At 33.6% G+C, this 14,696-nt stretch overlaps 1 protein-coding gene across 1 annotated transcript in view; it reads right to left on the bottom strand.

Moving 5' to 3' along the window:
* The window catches only part of COL11A1 (collagen type XI alpha 1 chain), a 301,954-nt gene that overhangs the window by 179,986 nt on the left and 107,272 nt on the right, over positions 1 to 14,696 (bottom strand). Inside the window, exons 8-13 of the mRNA XM_069090512.1 lie at positions 11,851 to 12,105; positions 11,117 to 11,179; positions 7,392 to 7,433; positions 5,646 to 5,708; positions 4,128 to 4,202; positions 1,018 to 1,101 (exon numbers count right to left, since the gene is read on the bottom strand). Of these exons, the coding sequence (XP_068946613.1) occupies positions 1,018 to 1,101; positions 4,128 to 4,202; positions 5,646 to 5,708; positions 7,392 to 7,433; positions 11,117 to 11,179; positions 11,851 to 12,105 (582 nt within the window). The remainder of the gene's footprint in view (positions 1 to 1,017; positions 1,102 to 4,127; positions 4,203 to 5,645; positions 5,709 to 7,391; positions 7,434 to 11,116; positions 11,180 to 11,850; positions 12,106 to 14,696) is intronic.

Here is a 14,696-nt window from a genome sequence, read left to right as displayed (position 1 = left end):
AGAAAGAAAGAAAGAAAGGAAGGAAGAAAGAAAGGAAGAGAGAGAGAAAGAAAGAAAGAAAGGAAGGAAGGAAGAGAGAGAGAAAGAGAAAGAGAGAAAGAAAGAGAGAGAGAAAGAGAGAGAAAGACAGAAAGAGAGAGAAAGAAAGGGAGAGAGAGAAAGAAAGGAAGAGAGAGAAAGAAAGAGAGAGAAAGAAAGAAAGGAAGAGAGAGAAAGAAAGGAAGAGAGAGAAAGGAAGAGAGAAAGAAAGAAAGAGAGAGAGAGAGAGAGAAAAAAAGAGAGAGGGAGAGAGAAAAAGAAAGAGAGAAAAAGAAAGGAAGGAAGGAAGGAAGGAAGGAAGGAAGGAAGGAAGGAAGGAAGGAAGGAAGACTACAAAAGCCCCTCATTCTGATTTTCATCCTAATTTTGGCACAATATTTAGAAGTTTCACGATCGGAAAGGCCCCTACACTACTGAAATCAGTGGTCCAGTCCCTATTATTGGTCATCCATTCAGAAGTCATTTGATAGAAGGTTTTCTCTCATCACTGAAACCTAGTCTTTGCTGTACTGACATATTCAGAACTCACCTAATATTTTGTTCATTAATGTGGACTCTGATGAGAAATTTCATTCTTTCCTATCACTATATAGGAATATTTTGAGTATTTTGTGACAGAAGAGACTCTGAACCTTTCAGAAATTTGATATTGTTGTTGAGTCATTTCAGCCAGGTCCAACTCTTTGTGACTTCATTTGGGGTTTTCTTGGCAAAGATACTGGAGTGGTTTGCCATTTCCTTCTCCAGCTCATTTTACAGATGAGGAAACTGAGGCAACCAGGGTTAAGTGACTTGTCCAGGATCATACAGCTATTAAATGTCTGAAAATAGACTTGAACTCAGGAAGAGGAGGCTTTCTGACTCCAGTCCCAGCACTGTGTCCACTGCGTCATCTGCTGCCCTCCACAAGTTTACATTGCATTTTTCATCTGATGTGATATTTAGAAAATTAAAACAAAAGAAAATCTGCATTCTTACCCGAGCCTGCTGAAGAATGGCTTGAGCCTGAGCTTCTTGAGCAGAGATGGTTGGTCCTTTGGAACCATCTCCACCATAGCGAAACTGTAAACATTAGAAAAGGGAAAAATTAACTTATTAAAAATTAGTTTCTATTTGCCCTGTTGGATGTAACTCCCAAGAAACTACATGAAAATGATAAAACATTAAATTTGCAGATATCACTAAACAAGTAATGAAACTGGCTGTTGGTCTTCACTTTTGCCTCCCAATTTCCCTGGCTCCTTTACATAGCTCAAATAGAAGCAATACAAAAGGCTTTAGCGACTCCTACTGTCACCTCAAACAATTTGTGTATTCCTCTGAGATGGCTTCCAATTTACTCTGTATCTATCTGATTTGTATATCATTGTTTTGCCTTCTCTTTCCCCCGTGAGAATGTGAGTTCTTGGAGGGCAGAGAAATGTATGTGTGAGTGTGTGTGTGCATGTGTGTGTGTGTGTTCCAAGTGTTTAGTACAGTGCCTTGCACATTGTAAACACTTAATAAATACTCATTGACTAATTCAGCTTTAAACTTTGCAGGGAAAAATTGAAATCAGAGAATATGCATTATACTATACACCCTTTAATGAAGTTTAATTCCACATGCACCACAACCGTGGCATTGTACCATCTCTATGAATCCTTTCTTGGACCCATAATCTTTCCTTTGTGGTGACCTTTTGTTTTGCATTCCCAATGCATTTGTTATATATTATGCTACATCTACCTTTGTGTTTATCTTCTTTCCTTCCGAAGTTATAATCTCCACAAAGGCAGGGACTAAGTTTGAGGTACTCTTTGTGTTCTTCCTACTACCTAGCATTGTGTTCTAATCCAAGAGTGTCCAATTCAAACAGAAAAATATCCCTACAGGTTGTGTATTGACTTAGAAAAATACTAGTTAACATTATACTTGTATCACATTTTTATTTATTGTCATACATTTTCTATTATATTTTAATCTTTTCAGCTACAGTTAGGAACTGAGTTTGACATGTCTGATCTGTAAGTAGGTAGTTAATAAATGTGTGTTGAATTATACCACTAGTAGACTAGTGTAATAATATTTTTAGAATGAATCAATGACCTAGTAAAGGTCATTAACCAAGGCTGTCCTCCGCCCTGGAAAGAGTTTGAATGGACATGGTTTACTGTTGTTTTCTATTTTTCAGTTCTTTTTAGTCTTATCTGACTCTTCATGACCCCATTTGGGGTCTTCTTGGCAGAGCTGCTGGAAAGGTTTGATATCTCCTTCTCCAGTTCATTTTACAGATTTTGAAACTGAGGAAATGGGGTTAAGTGACTTGTCCACGGTCATATAGTTAGCATGTGTCTGAGACCAGATTTAAACTCAGGAAGATGAGTCTTCCTAACTCAAGCCTTAGCACCCTATCCACCGTACCACCTATCTGGTTCATTGATTCAATTATAAATCATTTACTCTTTTTATGGTAAGATTCTCAAATTCATATGAATACAGGATTTGAAGTGTCTTCTATATTGTGACTTTAGAGAATTTCATCTACATCAGAGGCAACATAGAAAGTGGAACAATTGCTAAATTTGATGTCAAGAGACCATATGTTTAAATCCTGGCTCTGACACAATCTACCATGTGAATCTGGGTAACAAACTGCTCTGGGTTTCCTCATCTATGAAATGGGGGGGATGGACTATACAACCTTTATAGCACTTTGGCTCTAAATAGTGCTGAGAACATAGAAGGTAATTAAAATATTTGTTGATTGATTTATATATAAATCCTTAAACTATCTGAGTATAGTATAAATCAATTCCTTACTTTACACTGGTATACCCTGCACTATAAATAGATGTATTTTTGGAAAAAGTTTTTTAATTGACCAATACTTTAAGTAAACCAGCGAAACTCTATATTTAGAAGAATCCCATTATAATTGATTTTTGGGGGGAGGGAAAACCCTGGATTTCCCTATATAGCCCAGGCTCAAAGCACAGGTGCCACCCATGGGCAAAATGCCACTAATGATTGACACAGAAGCTTTTACCTGCTGTACTTTTTCCTACCTGAGATGATTTACCCCTCTTTAGGCAGTTTGTCATACCTTCCCTATTGGGTACTCTCCACAATGGTGGTGTGACTTAGCCTGAATGTCCAAATGCCTTTAAAAGCACCTGAAGTTCAGAACTCTCAGAATCAAAAGGTTCACCAGCCTCATCCTTTCCCATTAGCAGGGATTACCGGAATGTGCTAGTATATACTACATAAGTTAAATAATTAGTTTAAGAGATCAATGACCCTTTAATTTATCTATTATCCAGATCATCATACACAGAATTTTGTAAAAGGCACATTTGTAACCTTAATGGGATGACCTGGAGCATATTAAATTAACTCTAAAGAAAAGAGAAAAATGGAAATGCTCTAGAAGACCTGCCTTTTACATTTTGCTGCCTTTGAACCTTCAAGTAGGTACTAACTCTTTGTGGAATTGAATTCAGAGCATTTTTTATCTAATCTTATTACCAACTAAATTCAGTAAGACAATAATAAGATTATGAATCTTTGAAATCAAGGTTACAAATAATAACCAAAGAAAATGGGTGCTCAGTAATATTATTAATGTTATTTATGAGAATCAACACTTAAGGTAGATGGGAGAGATGGGTAAGAGGAAATAAATCTATTTAGAGGATTAATCAAGAAATTAGATGACATAAATAGGTTGTTGGGATTTTTGCCCAAGTAAGACATTTCAAAAAGTTTCACTGAGTTTGATGACATTTTGACTAACTTTTGAAGTTTCGCTTTTTATCCCCTGAAATAAGAGACTTGACCATTTAAAAACATTATTGACGTATTGTTTTAACATTGCAAACATTTCCAGATTTAACAAGTTCTCCTGTAGCAAAGTAAAATAATAAAGGGAAACTAACAACAGAATGAGTGATCTCATCTGAAAGTATGTGCAATATTCCTCAACTATGGCTCCCCAAAATGCTAATTTTCAAGTATTTTTTTAAACTAACAAAGATCTATATTAGCTTTCTAAAATTGTTTCATAATACATAGTATCAACAATTTTATGGCTATATAAAAATACTTACTGGTAACATTAACATGGTACCAGGAGGGCCAGGTAAACCATCAGCCCCTGGTAAACCAGGACGTCCAGCTGGGCCCTAGGTGTGAAAATGGAAAATATTAAAAAATTCATCAAGACTTATTACCTGTAGTATATCATGTTATAATATAAAGCTATATAAGATAATTCTTTTGTTTAATTATTTCTTTTTAAATTCCATCTTTATTTGTCTAACATGCACAACTGGATATTTTCCTATATGTATTTTACTTATAATCATAGATGGTTTTAATAATGGTCCAAGATGTAATGTACACAATATATATTTAAATTGCCCCAGATATTGATTTAGTAGTAAACTATATAACTTGAGAGACTATACACATCTTTCTGAGAATGATCTAAATATTTATGACCAGTTAAACTAGGGAAAAGTAGATAAATCAAGTTCATGTCTTGAGATGGACCTAAAATAAATAATGAGTTTGATTTCAAAGTAAAATCAATTTTTAATTTTTACAATTTGGTATTCTAGTTCATGTAAATAATTCCTGAAAATATTAAAGTGTAAATAAATTATATAGGTAGAAATTATTAAAGACTAGTTTTATGGGTGGGTTTCATGTATACATTAATACATATAAAGATTAAGAAATGAGAGAGTAGCCATGCCTGTGGACTAAGCTAAGAAGAGTATAATGAAACCACATTCTGAGGTTAAATCTTTTGCACAGGTGCTTATATTTAACCCCAGTGAAGCAGGGTGGAAGCATATAAAAATACACAAATATTAAAATAAGCAAATTGAATGCAATTTACACAACATTTATGAAAAGCTGTATTTCTTTTTTTAATAGTAACTTTTCTAGTAAATGAACGCAGCGTTCCAAATGTTCTGCCATTACAAATGCAAGCATCAATTTATTTGATAAGATTAAACACTTTTATCCTCTAGCAGTAAGACTGGCTTTCAAATTATTTTCAAAATCTAACTTATACTAAAAAAAATTAATCATAGAGATTTACAGAAAAAGGAATTAGACTGCTTGACTCCAAATACCAATGAGTGTAAGTTATGGCGTAGGTGGGTGCAGAACTCAGGTTTCATTTCAATGTGGTGTTCCTCCATTAAGGGAAGTCTAAATGATCCCTTACTAGGGATGTTTTAAATGGGATTCATGTTTTGGGGAGGGATGGTTTCTGGGGTCTCTTCCTAATTCAGTTGTCCTATGAACAATGAATCTCTGATGATACGACTTTCAGGCATGTCAGTGCTTAAATATTTAATACTGGGTTCTCAAGTAGTTGAGTCATCATATAAGTACTGAAATTAGTCAGGAATAAAAGTTACTTAGGTGATGGTCCTGAGTATAAGTGGAATATTTTCATATTTTAATTTATACTTTGAAAAGGTAAATTATCATTTCCTAATGTTCAGTCAATAGACTTGTTTCTTCTACAGAATATATATGAAACCTTTAGAAAGAATTTTAATTACTCTAGCATTTATTGGACACTACTGAAGAAAACAACAACTTACCCTTTCACCAGGATCACCAGGAGGTCCAGTGGGGCCTTGCAGACCAGGGGGACCCATGAGACCCTATGAAGAAATAAATTACAAGTCCAATGTCTTATTACTAGTATCTTCAATATTCATAACAATACTCTAATTAAAATTAATGTTATAAACATACCCTTATGACATTAACAATTGGGCTTAAAAAGCCCCAAAATATAATACCAGCTTTGTATCAAACTCTGCTTTAATGTATACATATATATGTACAGACATATACCATGTTTCCCCGATAACAAGACACTGTCTTATTAATTTTTTTTGGACAGAAAAACACCAGAGGGCTTATTTTCAGGGGAGGGCTTATTTTAATGAACATTGACAGCAATTTTAATAAACAGGTAAATGTGAACAAAAAAATGTATCTTTATTCAATAATGAATTCAATAAAGAACAGGATGATGAGCTCACTGCTGCACCTCTGATTGGATGCAGCTTGGAGTGCGGCATGCGTTTCACCCGGGGACGGGGGGACGGTGCATACAGAGGGTACCATAATGTAGCGTGTAGCGCAGGGGATCACCTTCACTACAGTAGCAATCTCAATAGGGCTTATTTTTGGGGGAGAGCTTATTTTAGAGGAATCTTACACAGTAAGGGGAGGGCTTGTTTTCGGGATAGGTCTTATTATCAGGGAAACACGGTATATATACACATAGATATATAGTATATCACTATGTATTGATGAGTTATTATTCTTATCATTAATTCATTCTTTCATGGAGTTACTAGGTGAGAAAAGAGATATTTAAAAAAACTTTATTTACTATTACATATGAGCCAATGGAAGGGGAATCACCAGAGAGCTGAGTTAGATTTCTGCTGGTGACACTGACTGGCTGTTTGACCATGTTCAAGTCATTTTATCTTCATAAGTGATTATTTTTATAAATATGCATATGTACCATAACAATACTACACTTATTAGTCTGATTTTACACATGAAAAATAGAAGTAGTTTAGCACAGCAGAGAATCCGAAAGAATTGGGTTCAAGTTCTGTCCCTACCGGGAACCCACACTGAGCTGCTGATTTGTAATTTCATTGGCATAAGGAACTCCTAAAAAGGAAATTTCCTCTTTTGATGTATAAAGACAAGTTCTGTGAAACATGTTTTTAAAGAGCTGTATGGGACAACTTCTTCCAGATAAGAGCCAATATGTGGAAGATACTGAACTTCTCAGTGCTGAGGGTGGGTCCCTCCTCTCTGCTATACTTCTCCATTCATCATATGTAAAACAGGATAATACTTACATAACACACCTCACAGGGTTGCTATAAAGATCAAATGAGATAATGCATGGAAAGTACTTTGCAGACTTCAAATTTTTATATGTTAATTCTATTTATATGCTATTCTAATTATCATTGTAAAATTAGGTTGAATGATATAGTGACAATTTTTTAAAAAAAGAAGTAAAACTTATTTCACTATATTCTTTAAATAATGTAAAAATCACCAAGGTAATATATTAATTCAGGTGATATCAGCAGAAATTAAAACCCAATACAGTGTCTAACATGTAGGAGTAGCATAAATATATTTATAATTATTATTGTAATGGTCATTGAAAATAAATATTTCAATAAACTAAGGAAAACTTTTAAAATGTATTAATTCAAAGACAAGTGTAAGTAACTAACTGATCAAGACAAACTATAAAGAAAAAATAGTTTAAAAAACAGAATTTTAAAATGTTCACATACAGCAGGTCCAGCTGGTCCTGGTGGCCCTTCAATAAGCATCCCCTATATTAAAAAAAATGACATAATTATTATCTTTGAGAGAAGCCAAAAAAGCATGCAAATCTTTTATTTGACCCTTGAAAATAGGTGTTTTAGTTTGTTTTTTCCACAGAGTCTAGCACAATATTTAGCAAAGAGTAGGCCATTAAAAAATTATCATTGGATGACTTCAAATCAACAAGTATTTATTAAATGCCTATTATGTTCTTGATATTGAGAATAAAAAGATACAAAGAAAATTATGCCTAATGTTAAGAAGTTTACATTCTGATGAATGGAAATAATTTGTACACAAATAAACAATGTATACATTGTAAATACAAAGTCATTTTTTTGGGGGGAGAACAGTACTATCAAATGGAAGAAAGTCTCAAGAGATGCCTTCTTTCATGGGAGGTGGCATTTGAGCTGAGTCTTAAAAGGAGAACTGCAGTGAAGACTTGGAGGCAGTCCGTGGAATGATATTTAAGTAAGAGGGACGGTGGATTTTCACTCTCATTTTGTGATGTATATGGTCACTGCTCGAAGAAGTTCTGTCTAGAACAAAGACTGTATTTAAAAGAGTACTGAAAAATCAGTCTGAAAAACAAGTTGGAGCAAGCTAATGATCTCACTTTAATTGGAATGATCGAATACTACACTATAGGATTTTTATGATCTTCTTTTCTCCATAAAATCATATAATATTCTCACCAGCAAACTTTTTTTTTAGCACTTAGTAAGAGCAAAACACTGGTCAACACTAGGGTTACTAAAAGATCAACAAATGTGTAAAAAAACACAATATACCTTCTCAGAGTTGAGTTGAGGGCACTAGGAAATATATGCGCATTACAATTACATTGTAAATATAATTACTAATACAAGAACATGTATGAAAAGAATGTTTTCACCTTCACCAATAAATAATACAAAGTTCAGAAGCAGGGAAGGGAGTAACTGTAGACTGCAGTACTCAAGGACATGAAACTTAAGGTGATCTTTGAATTAAATGTAAGACTTAGAATAATCAGAAAAGATAGGCAGAGGAGCTCAGATGGGGCATTGGCCTAGAGGTGGTAATTCTCACTGTGTATCTGATTTGTGTGAGAAAATGCAATCAAACATTTATACATTTTCCTTAATTTTAAAAATATTTTGATGGTAAAAAATATCCCAACACAAAAATAATAAAATCCATGATTGAATGAGAGTGACTACTTTATAATTTGGATATCTTTCACCTAAATCTTAGTGGATTTCATTATTAATTTTTAAAGTGATGACTTTGGATTGTTCAAAAACAAGCAATGAGGAATTCTAGAAATATTTAATAAAACTCATAAAATTATTTTTTTTTCTGAATGCCTTCTTGCCACGAACCATTTCATTTAGTTCTCTAATTATAGCACATTGATTTCAGGAGTTGAATTTCCAACATAACAAGGAATATAAAATGTATTTATTATTGTGGCCCTAGAGTGGATTTTGGTAGTTGAAGGCATTTATTTTTCAATATGACATGGTAAGACATGAAGTGAGAATAATACTTCCAAAGCTGAGTCTATGGCTGTGAGCAACAACGTTGTAATGATAACAAACAGGATGGAAACAGGAACAACTTTAGACATGAGAGATAAGAATACTGGTTCTTATGAATGGTATCAACATTAGTTTAAAATATACTTGCTTGTCATAGTGGTAAAGATTTCTATTTCAAGAAAATGTTGCAAATTATAGGCAGTTTAAGTAATCTAGAAATAATCTAACTTAAATGATTTCCTAAAATATAATTTCAGATGAAATACTGACCTCAAAATGTCTACCTCCTTGAAATGATTAAACAAAGGAAAAGCTAAGATGAAAAAAAAAAGATTGCTTTGCAAATCTATATTTAGTTGTAAATAAAATTATACCATTTAGTAAGCTAGCTGTATGCTTTTAATTGTAATCTTTTTTTAATGCTAAAAGAAAATTCACTCTAAAAACCTTCAATAGTTTGTGGGAAGCCTCTGGTCCACCACCCTACATTTTTTCTACCCATGCCACATGTACTCAGCAACAACAAACTTTTTCTTTTTTACCGTACCATTTTTTTCCCCCATGGTAGTATATACCATGAGCACAGGACCATCTCCAACTTTAAGCTACCTACATTTTCTGGGTTGCCATATACACCACACTGTGGTCATAGACACAATATTATACCCTCAGAATCAAAGGATCAATTGCCCCCAAGTTTGGAAAGCAGGAGAACGCTCATTGAAAGTCTCTGTCATGAATGAAGCTGCCATGATATTTAAATCAGTAACTTTCAATCAAGTTATGTGACTTGTCAATTTCCTGAGAAGCAGCTCACCACTTGTGTTGTTGGATCTAGATGGGTGTCACCCGAAGAGGAGACTACACGAGGGTACACTTTGCTACCTGATGGACTCTCATAAAGGAGCAATGCAATCCCAATACCCCTAACATGCATCATGATTTTTACGTAACATGCTAGATACTAGGACCCTGGGTTCCAGTCCTGGCTTTTCCACTAATTTGGATGAATTATTTTACCTCTGTGCTTCTCAGTTATCAAACACCTTCCAATTAAATAAAATGTTTTCCTCCTCCTTCTCTCTCTCTTCTCTTCTCTTCTCTTCTCCTCTCCCCCCCTCTCTCTCTGTCTCACACACACACACACATGCCCATAGCCAGCCTATGTCAACCTGAGACAGGATTTGGAAAAGTAGGTAACTCTGTGCAGAGTTTGCCTCACTATTCACTCTCACACACTCCTTCATGATTTAAATTCTCTTTACTATGGTATCTAGAAAGGCCACTAGCTCAATAATCAGGAGATATAAGTTGAAGGCTGAGATCTTGTTGAACAGATGAATTGGGATAAGTCCATTAATCTCCCTGAACTTCATGGTACAGCAGAGTGATGACTGACTAGAGTCTGAGAACTTTGATTCAAGTATCACCTCTGATATTTACTTCCAGTGTGAACTTTGACAAGTCATTTAACCTGCCTGGGTCTCAGTTTGACCCTGGGTAGAATGGGGGAGTTTGGACTAGGTCCCTTCCAACTCTCAATCTATGATCCCATGAGCTGTGAAAATAAGGGTAATTATATGACCTCTACAACTTACTCCCTCATCCCCATCTCAGATCTGCTGGCCTAACTTCCTCTCATGATAGTAAGCTACATAAACGTACTGATATCACTGCTTTAAATTCTAGAGAAGCTGCATTCATGCAAGAGAGAATTTGGATCAACATTCTCCTTTTTTCACAAAGGCCAGGAACACGTAGCCCTTTGTTTCGGTAGGCAGAACATTGTGCCCATGTCTGTAGTGTAGTGTGGACCAAACAAGAAAGTTCAGGAAGTCTGAAGCTGAAGGAGATTCCATGATCATAGCATATAACCACATAACTATAGAGCCATGCTGCATAACTATATAATCATAAGGAAACACTCAGTGAATCACAAAATCTGCTAGCAGCTATAGAAATTTAGATTTTGCTTTTAATTGTTGCTATGTAGAGTTTCTGTATCATCATGATCTACTTGGTAATTGGCAATATCATAAATTATAAATGCTTTGACTAATACTATCTTCAGCATGATCCAATAACTTCAAATTACAGGTAACAAAATAATCACCTAAAGAACATAATCACATTAAACTTTAAAACATGTCCTCATGAACACTCACAGGTTCAACCACAGCTGGTTCTCCTTTCTGTCCCTTTTCCCCATAGGCACCATGGCCATGTATCTGTCCAAAGAAAAAATAAAATAAGGGTTAAATATGTTTGATAATACAAAACAGTTGCCATTAAAATTGACTGTAGTGGCTTCAATATTTTTAAAGACATATGTTACATGTAATTTTAAAAGAATATAACTAGCTTAGATAAAATAGAGTATGTGAGCTGATTTTTTTTATTAAATCCAGAAATGATGTGAATTATTGTGTCCATCACAATATACTGCAGTAAAATCTTAACTTGGCATTTCAATGAATATATTTAAGCTATCATTAAACAAAGTATTAAGACAAAATAGTGGTATATAAACAGAGTTAATACTTGGTAAATTGACATTATGATTTTAAATTAAGAAATGTGAAGACACATTGGTAACATTTCTAGTTAAAATTATGTAAATGAACTTTTAACTTTTAATTAACTTTGAATTTTTAGTTCTTTAAATGAACTTCACAAAAGAAAGGAGATGTCATTGTAATCATACTTATACAGAAGAGCATGTAGAGTGTTTTGTGTGGGGTTTGTACTCATAATGTATGTACTCATTAGTTGTACTCATAATCCTCTTAGGAAACAAAAAAAAGTTAATATCTCAAGGCTGAAAGAATAGTAAGACCAATGTGAAAAGACTTAAAAACAAACACAAACAACATTCATGGATGGCCTGATACCAACTTACGCTTGTTTCTGTGATATCAGTTTCAGCTGGTACACCTGGACCAAATTCTTCATTAGTAGGACTGGTGGGTTTATCTTCATATTCCTTATATTCATAAAAATCATATTCTCCTAAATCTCCATCTACCAGAAGATCAGAATCCCTGCCGTCTATTCCTTTGCTTTCATATTGGTTATCCTCGATTTTTTTTCTCTGGGAATCATAATCCTCTCCAGTTATATATTCTTCAGTAAATACTTCTTCAACTGGATCTTGCTATTTATTCAAGTAGTAAAGGATTGGAGAACATGAGGGTTATTGTTAGTAAAGCAATTAAAGCATTTGTTGATACCAGATGGCAATATATCATAAGAAGTTAGGTCATTAGCATTCTAGCATGTCTGTTGTTTTTGTACCTGAAGGCCTAGAAAGTTTAGCCTTTCAGGAAAATTGAAAGGTATTTCAATAAATTAGAAGAAATACTGCTTTCAAGTTGTTTACTTTCCTAGGGCGCTTTGCAAATATCTCACATGAAACTGAACATGTGTATTTGCCAGATCAATTGTGAACTGCCATAGTGAGTCAGTTCAGTTTCATATGTTCAAGATCAAATTTTGAACAAGTAAAACTGAAAATAAAACATGAAAACACATACACAATACTTTGGAAAAAATTCACACAGAACACTTTTAGGGAAGGCAATTGTTCCATTTATGGGTTCAGTATTTTTTACTATTGTGAACAACATTCGATGCAAGGTTAAACATTTCAACTTTCATAAATATAATAAAATATTATATATCAGCATGTGTAATATTTTATATATTTGCAATGATTTTGCAGAACATTTAGAAAGGTGAGTAATAGTTCTCACAAAGTTTTTATTTGGGATGATGGAAAGCAAGAGAAATTCTAAATGGATTCTGCAAAATTCGTTGAAAAATAAGTTGAAAAAATTTTATATCTTTATATAATCCTTGCATCTTCTAGTTGCTTATTCAGGAAATAGCAAAACACAAAGCAGTGATTTAAAAGTACTAATTCTTTCAATGGTATCTTATCTGAGATGTACAGAAACAAGCTACAAAGATATATTTTACCCTATAGTCAAAAAGAAATCCTCGAAAAGAGAAATAGTAAACTGTTATCACAAGTGTTTGATTTAAATAATGCACTTGTATTTTTGCTAAACCAAATGCTTTTATCCTGTTGCATTATGAATGTTGTGAATTAGATACCAGGACAATAATGAATGAAGTAGATTTTTTTTTAATTTTGCACAAAATTATGTCAGTTAAGACACTAATTTTGTGATCACAGGCTGAAGCAAAAGACCTTTTGATAGCAAAATTAATGCTTGTGGATGAGAAAATCATATTGTATGTTGAGCTGATTATTATGCTAAAAGCTAGGACTTTCATGACTATATCAAGAGATAATTCTGTGACCTTTGGGAAGACATTTACCTTAGATATGTCTTAAGTTTCTAGCCTCCAATAAAACTGTTCAAAAATAGAAGTTATATTTCATATTACCATTTCATAGATATGCTTTGGTGTTAAATAAGAATAAGGCAGAATCTACATGGAGCTGTCACATTAGCAATAGCATCTCTTAATTATATTTTTGATATGTCATATCCAATGTCATTTCCAATCAAAATTTTGTTCTTTATTCTTTGGGAGGGAGTATGAAAATATGATTTCATCAATCTTAATGTAGCATAGAGCCTGATACATGACATTTGGTTAATAAATCTTGTTGAACTTTTAAAAATGAATGTGGCAAAATTATAAAAACCAAGCTAGGCCAAATAAGTAACAGTAAGTCTGTCCTCTAAGTATCATTACAGAAAGGTTCTTCATCAAAAGTTTGGTTACTGGGTATATATGGTGTGATATGTGTATGTATGTATACACACACATATACAACACACACATACATATGCATATATATACACACACACATATATATGATCTGACATGTGTATGTGTGTATTCGTGGGTACTTTAAGCATTAAAGTTGCTAAAGGCATACATATATGTCAATTTTCAAATGTTTACATTTAAAAATAAATGTTTCTTTTATGTAGTTTCTGAAACAGAAGCTCAGCAATTTAGAATGTAATCCTCTGCTATGGATCATGTATTAAAGTCAAATGTCATAAAACTGAATATTATCTATCCACCTAAAGCTTTTTAAAACAGTTAACACAGATTTAGTCAGAACAAGGATTCTCTAAGAGTAGGAAATAAAGTTAAATGAGTCAGTAAAAATATAAGAAGATGGAAGGAAGGGAGAGTAATATAAAGGGCAAAGAGGAGGAGGAAGAGGAGAGAAAAAAAAAAGCCTGGAATAATGAGATGAGAATGGGGCTCAAAGACCATTGACAAGTCTAAGTTCCAATACCACTTCTACCACTTCTGGGCTATAAGAAGCTAAGGGAGTCATTTAAGTTCTCTAGGCCTTAATCTTTTTTATCTGTAAGGTGAGAATGATGAATAAGATGATCACTCAGATCCTTTTGACCTTAAAATTTGGGGGTTCTAAGTAAAATATTTCTAGGTTAAGACTTTCATATTTCATTTTCACTGTGAACAATAAGAGAAATTCTCTATAAAGTCATTTAAAACTTTTGGGCTTACATCAATTTTATGATCAAATTCTGACCGGTAATTCTTGTAACTTTTTATATTAGAACTATGGCAGTTACCCTTAGCTTCTGGTTTAAAGGATTATGATACATATGATGTGATTTATCTTGTAGTAAATTTGTTTTTGTACATCTAAGATTTCTTAAATGAACTATCTGAAAGACATTTATAATTAGTCATTATTACTCCCCAAACAGTTGATTAAGCATATTT

The sequence above is a fragment of the Petaurus breviceps genome, unplaced genomic scaffold (genome assembly GCF_028583685.1).
Source record: "Petaurus breviceps papuanus isolate PSGF00001 unplaced genomic scaffold, PetGlider_PUasm1.0 186, whole genome shotgun sequence".
NCBI classification, from domain to species: domain Eukaryota; kingdom Metazoa; phylum Chordata; class Mammalia; order Diprotodontia; family Petauridae; genus Petaurus; species Petaurus breviceps.
Note: the sequence above shows the minus strand (reverse complement) of the source record. Positions and strands in the feature narration are given on the sequence as shown.